Source organism: Tamandua tetradactyla, chromosome 2 (genome assembly GCF_023851605.1).
Source record: "Tamandua tetradactyla isolate mTamTet1 chromosome 2, mTamTet1.pri, whole genome shotgun sequence".
Taxonomy (NCBI): domain Eukaryota; kingdom Metazoa; phylum Chordata; class Mammalia; order Pilosa; family Myrmecophagidae; genus Tamandua; species Tamandua tetradactyla.
In genome coordinates, this window is record NC_135328.1 from 1,109,701 (window position 1) to 1,115,705 (window position 6,005).

Below are 6,005 nucleotides of genomic sequence, written 5' to 3' on the forward strand. Positions count from 1 at the left end.
GGACCAAGGTGCCATGGTGCAGAGATAGTTGAAAGCCGGGCTGGCTTTTGCTGGGGGACACTTAAGTGCAGCTGGGGAACACTCAGCCAAGCAAAGAGGAGGAGGAGGCCAGCAGGCCCCAACTGGGGGTGCAGAGAGGGGGGCGTGGAGACCAGGAAGCAGGCCCGATATGCAGAGAGCAAGAGAAAGCATGGAGTCCATCCCCACTCGCTGTCCTCCCTGGACAAAATCCCTTTCTCCTATTGGGCCTCAGTTTTCCCATCTGAGAAAGAGAGCAGTTGGTCTAGGTGATGGGCAATTACCCTTCTAGGAAGGGGTACTCTGAGCCTAGGAGTGAAAAGAGGCCCCAGCTGGTCTGCCCAGACCTCCAGGAAGCACAGTTGTTTCCATTTGCCAGTCAGAGGCTGGGGTGACTGCTGACCCTGTGGGCACGGCCCCACCCGCTCCATCTCCCACTACAGGGCCTGGTCTCAGTGGGCCCCTGCATCATCCCTCTCCAAAGAGCCATTTCAACTCAGGGAACCAGGCCCTGTGGCATCTGACGCAACTGGAGGCCATTGGGACTGCCTGCCTTCAGTCCTGACTCTGAGGGTAGGGAAAGGGGCAGCCTGGGGCACTGGATGTGGTGGGCTCTACCATGTGGGAGTGGGCAGCTGGGCCCTCGGGCGTAGTCTTGCTGGAGCCCCTGGAAGACATTTCCTCCCATGGGCTGCGCCCGTGTCCCCTGCCCCAGCCCCTATGGAAAAAGGTCTCGGCTCTCTCCTAGACCACAGGCCAGCCTCAGGCCCCACAGAGGAGGCACACAAACTCCATCAGCTTGGGGAGGGACAGAACAGTGGATGTACTAAACCCCATTTCCCAGAGGTGAAGACTGAGGCCCGGGCAGAGTTCCCTAAGAAAGCAAGGCACAGGCACTGTGGAAGGGGCTGGGGGCTTGGACTCCTGACAGGACACCTCCCACCATCTTAGGTGTCCTCACAGCCTCCCTAGAGCCAAGTGCCTTTACTGCCTCAGGACAGGGAGGAGCCTGAGGTCCAGGAAGGGTCACTGGCTTGCCCCAGGAGTGGCAAGGCCAGAGATAAAACTAGGCAGAGTGTTCAGCTTGGGGGGTCCTTCTCCTGAAGACTGGGGCTCATCATGATGACCCAATGAAGAGAAGGGGCCTGAGAAGGCACGGCCAGCTTCCTCAGTCATGCTGGGGACTTTGAGGCTGAGCGACCGAGTCACCCTGGAGTTCGGTCCCCAGATCCCCTCCCCAGTGCTGCCCACCACCCTCTTTCTCTGACGCACCAAGGCTCTCAAAAGTCAAAGCTGCCCTCTTTCTCCTTGCATCTCTTCCTCTAATGAGGGAACTCAGTCCCAACTCACAGCATCCAGCACCCACAGATCACCCCGCAATTGAAGCAAATGCCAGTTGGAGAAAATTTTGCTCTCAGGACCGCTGGAGGAGGAATGACAGCATGAACGGTAAACTGAGGCAGGGGTGTGCTGGTGGCGTCGCAGCTCTGCCACAAGGCTTCCCTGCACGTCCTCTGGCCCTGTGGGCAGGCCCCTCTTCCTTGCCAGGCTGCCGGGCCTTTGCGTCCGCTCCCTGCCCAGCCCCCTCGCCTTCCTGGCTGTCCCCTCTCTTTACCGCGCCCACCTTCCTGTCTGGCTCCCCCTCCCCCCGCCTTTGGGGCCCTGGGTCGAATTCGGCCCCTCTCCTGCCCTCCTGCGCGCCGCGGCGGCCCCGGGACCGCAGAGTCCCTGTCGTGTATCTCTGCGTGACCCTCGCCGTTCCTCTGGCCGCGTCTCTCACCTCTCTCGCGGTCCCTCTGTCTCTCGCTTCGGGGGCTCCGTCTCCCGAGCTCTCCGGGCGGCCTTCGGCGGCCTGCCCCCTTTCGCGCGCCCGCGCCCCCTCCTGCGTGGGTTGCCTGCGCTCTGCTCGCTCCGGCTGTCCGGGTCTCGGTCTGCCTGTCCCCCTCTAACGCGGGCTCCCGCCACTCCCTCCCTTCCTCCCTCCCTCCGGGCTCCGGCCTTCCCGACCCCGGCGGCGCGGGGCGGGGCGGGCCGGGCGGGGCGGGGCGGTGACGCGGGCCGGGCCGGGCAAGAGGCGCGGCGTCGCGGGCGGGGGCGCAGTCCGGGGTCCGACCGGCCGAGCCCTGCTCGCGCCCCGCCCGCGCGCCCTGCGCCTCCGCCCGGCCGCGGGGAGGGGGCATGAGCCGGCGCCCGCCCGCGGCCCGGAGCTGCGGGCCGGCCTAGAGCACCAAACGGGCCCCGCCGCCGCCGCCGAGCCCGAGCCGCCGCCGCGGGGCGCCGCGATGCAGAGGCCGGGGGAGCCGGGCGCCGCGCGCTACCCTCCGGCCGAGGGCTGCGCCGACCACCGGCCGCACCGTTACCGCAGCTTCATGATCGAGGAGATCCTCACCGAGCCGCCGGGACCCAAGGGCGCAGCGCCCGCCGCCGCCGCTGCCGCCGCGGGCGAGCTGCTGAAGTTCGGCGTGCAGGCGCTGCTGGCCGCGCGGCCCTTCCACAGCCACCTGGGTACGTGCGGCCCGCGAGGGCGCCGGGGGCGGGGGTGCAGGGAGGGAGCGAACCGCGCCCTCCGAGGACCGCGGGAGCCCAGGATACCGGCGCCGCCTCCTGGGCGCAGCTCTGGGCGCGCCTACCGGACCCGGCTCTCCACGCGCTCCCACCGGGAAGCGCAGGGCGCAGTGGCCTGGCGGCGCCCGCAGCAGTGCCCGCGGGCCGGGTGGGCAGAGCTTCCGCCGCGCTCCCTCCCTCCAGCGCGCGGGGTGTCCGCTTCAGGGACCCAAGCCCGCCATCCGCATCCAAGGCGTAGGGCCGACTCGCCAACTCCGGGTCTCGCCTTCGTCCGGGCTGCAGCCGGCGACCACTGCCCGCTCAAAGTGACCTCGGGCCGCGGACGCCAGGGCCTCCGTGGGAGGAATGGCCGAGAGGGGACGTGGCTGCCCCACCTCGGGAAGCGGGACCTGGGGGAAAGAGGCCCCTCTCCGGGCGCTGGGACTTGACGCCGGTCCGCGCTGGCCCGGTGCGCCCGGCGAGCAGCCAATGCGACCCCCGCCGCAGCACACGCCAGCCTGGGCCTGGCCGGGCACAGGAGGCCTGGCGTGGGAGCCCCTCCTTCCCGGCCTTTCCGCTTCCAGGTCGGTAGGGCCTCCGCGAAGCAGTCGTCTGCTCAGCCCTTCCTCCGCTCCTTCTCCTCCTTGCTTGGCCGAGCCAGACCTGCCCCCCCACCCCACCCCACCCCGTGCCATCTCCGACGAGTTCCTTCTGCCCATGGACACCCCTGGTCTCTCCACCTTCCCGCGGGCCTCCCTTGGCCTCTCTCTCCTGGGTCCGCTTGCCTCCCACCTCCCACCTCCCCCACCAAGGGTCCCTTCTCTCCCCGCAGCCCTCCCTTCCGCCTCTCCCCACAGCTGCCGGGCCCATTCTCCTGCCTCTGACCACTCCGCCCGGCCGCGAGAGGCCTGTCCAGGAAGGGACGCTGTAGCGGCCCCCAGTCCTGCAGCCGCCTCTGCCCCGCTCCCTGAGCCACAGCTGAGCCCAAGCGGCTTGTTGCTCTGTGTCCAGCTGGGCCGCAGCCTCTTGACTCGTCTTTCACCGCCAGCCACCTCGATTACTAATAATTCGTTTGAAGCGGGCAAAAATATATGTATCATGTTAGGACTAAAGAAAATGGAGCCATTTTCACGGGGTTGAGTCTGAACAGAGAAAAAAAGCCCAAGGACAATTTCCCGAATCGTGGGGTGCTTTGGCGAACATGCCCACCTCCACCCCTGCTGAGGGCCTGGCTGCCGGAGGCAGGAGCGCGGGCGCCCGGGATAGCTGCAATGCCGATTTGGGAGGGGCAAACGCGTCCTCTTTCCAACTTGCCCTTTGGCCTTGGTTTCCCTTTTCTACGAAAGACACTCTCAGTGCTTTTTCCCCGTTACAAACCTGTTTACTGAGGACCCCAAAAGCTCAGAGGTGGCTGGGGCCTGGAAGCCCAGGGCAGAGGCGGGTTGGAGGCGTCACCTATCCCAGACTCCGGGACCCCCGCGGGAGGAGGGTGGTCTGTCCTCCGTTACACCCAGCGGCGGGGGCGGGGGGGTGCCAGGTGCCCCGAGGCAGAGGAGCGCGGCGCCCACCCAGGAGCTCGGCTCACCCGGCTCTCCACCCGCCCCCGCAGCCGTGCTGAAGGCAGAGCCAGCTGCCGTGTTCAAGTTCCCGCTGGCGCCGCTCGGCTGCTCCGGGCTGGGGTCCGCGCTGCTGGCCGCGGGGCCTGGGCTGCCTGGCGCGGGGGGCGCGCCACACCTGCCGCTGGAGCTGCAGCTCCGCGGGAAGCTGGAGGCGCCGGGCCCGGGGGAGCCCAGCACCAAGGCCAAGAAGGGGCGCCGGAGCCGCACCGTGTTTACCGAACTGCAGCTGATGGGCCTGGAGAAACGCTTTGAGAAGCAGAAATACCTCTCCACGCCGGACAGGTAGCGGCGCGCGGGCCGGGGCTGAAGCTGGAGGGAGCGGGTGGTGGGAGGCGCGCAGTCTGCGGGCTGAGGCTGCGCCCCGCTCTCTCCTAGAATAGATCTCGCTGAGTCCCTGGGCCTGAGCCAGTTGCAGGTGAAGACTTGGTACCAGAATCGGAGGATGAAGTGGAAGAAAATAGTGAGTGTGTCCTGGGAGTGCGCGCCCCTCCGTCTCCCAGCCAAGTCCCCGCGCCACGGAGCCCACCATCCCTCCCTCCTCCGGGCCTTGGCCGGGCTCTCCTGACCGCCTCGGTGGGCCTCCGGGTGTTTCCGGCTGCTCCAGCGCAGCTGCAGCCGCGGGCCTCCTGGACTCCCGAGCAGGGTTGGTGCCGGCCTCTCCCCGGCGCGCCCTGACAGATGGCCGCCGTTTCCCTGGGGTCCGGCCGGCCCAGCCCCGACGCAGGGCGCGCGGGGCGCGCGGGGCGGGGTTCTGGGGCCCACCATGGTGACGATCGGCCCCGCGCAGGTGCTGCAGGGAGGCGGCCTCGAGTCCCCCACCAAGCCCAAGGGGCGGCCCAAGAAGAACTCCATTCCCACGAGCGAGCAGCTCACGGAGCAGGAGCGCGCCAAGGAGGCCGAGACGCCGGCGGAAGCCCCGGGCGAGGCCACCGGCGGGAGCCGCGAGGACTGAGCGCGCAGCGGGCCGGCCGGGAATCTCCGCGCCGCCCTCGGCCTCTTCTGCCTGCGGGTGGCCGCGAGCCCGCCCTTCCGGCCTACACCGTTTGTTCTTTAAACGTTTTATTATTACTGCGAATGCGGACAATTAGGGGCCAAACAAGGAAGGAGACCAGACCCTGAAGCCAAGCGCAGGCCCCAGCGAGTTCCTGAGCCCCGGCCTGGGAGCCCGCACCCACGGCACAAGGCCCGCCTCGACTCCCGGGCAGCCCGCGGCTCTCCACGCGTGTTCACGCCCCGCTCCTCGCCCTCACCCCCACTCCTCCTCGGGCCGGGCGCGATGACACGGCCTCTCCCGCGCGCCCGGAATCCTGTGGCCTGGCAGAGGCCATTGTGGTCCTAGACAGTGCCGGAGGTAGCCCCGCGGCTTAGCCCCAGCGCTGAGGCCTTGACTCACCGGAGCCCCCTACCCCCCTCTTGCGAAGGCGGTGACTTTTTTCCAATAAAATATTTTATGACACAGCGGGAATTGGTGAGAAAACTTCTGGATCCTCAGGCAGGAGCCAGGGAGGGGACCGAGGTAAGAGGGGCGGCTGGGGGCAGCGTTTGGAGCATCCTGTACCCACAAGACTGAACCTCTCCCTTCCTTGTCCAGGGCGCCGCAGGCCCCAGCAGTTTGGGCTGCCCCGGGGTCGCTGTAGGGCGCGGGAGGCCAAGCACTGGTCCTGGGCAGTAGCTCCCAGTGTCGCTTGGGCTGAAAAGTGCCTCCTCGTGGAGGGTCCGTTCCCCGGGCCTGGAAGTACCAGCCTTGAGGAGGCAGCCAGGGGATGGAGGACGGGAGGCAGAGGCCCACCAGAGCGGCGCTTTTTCTGCAGGGAAGTTGTTACG

General features: G+C 67.8%; 1 protein-coding gene across 1 annotated transcript; it reads left to right on the forward strand.

The window, feature by feature from the left end:
- The first annotated feature begins 2,300 nt into the window (after positions 1-2,300).
- BARX1 (BARX homeobox 1) lies at positions 2,301-5,133 on the forward strand. Its single transcript, XM_077131198.1, has 4 exons — positions 2,301-2,523; positions 4,172-4,463; positions 4,557-4,641; positions 4,969-5,133. Exons 1-4 carry the CDS (start codon positions 2,301-2,303, stop codon positions 5,131-5,133), a joined length of 765 nt encoding a protein of 254 aa, XP_076987313.1.
- The last annotated feature ends 872 nt before the right edge of the window (positions 5,134-6,005 follow it).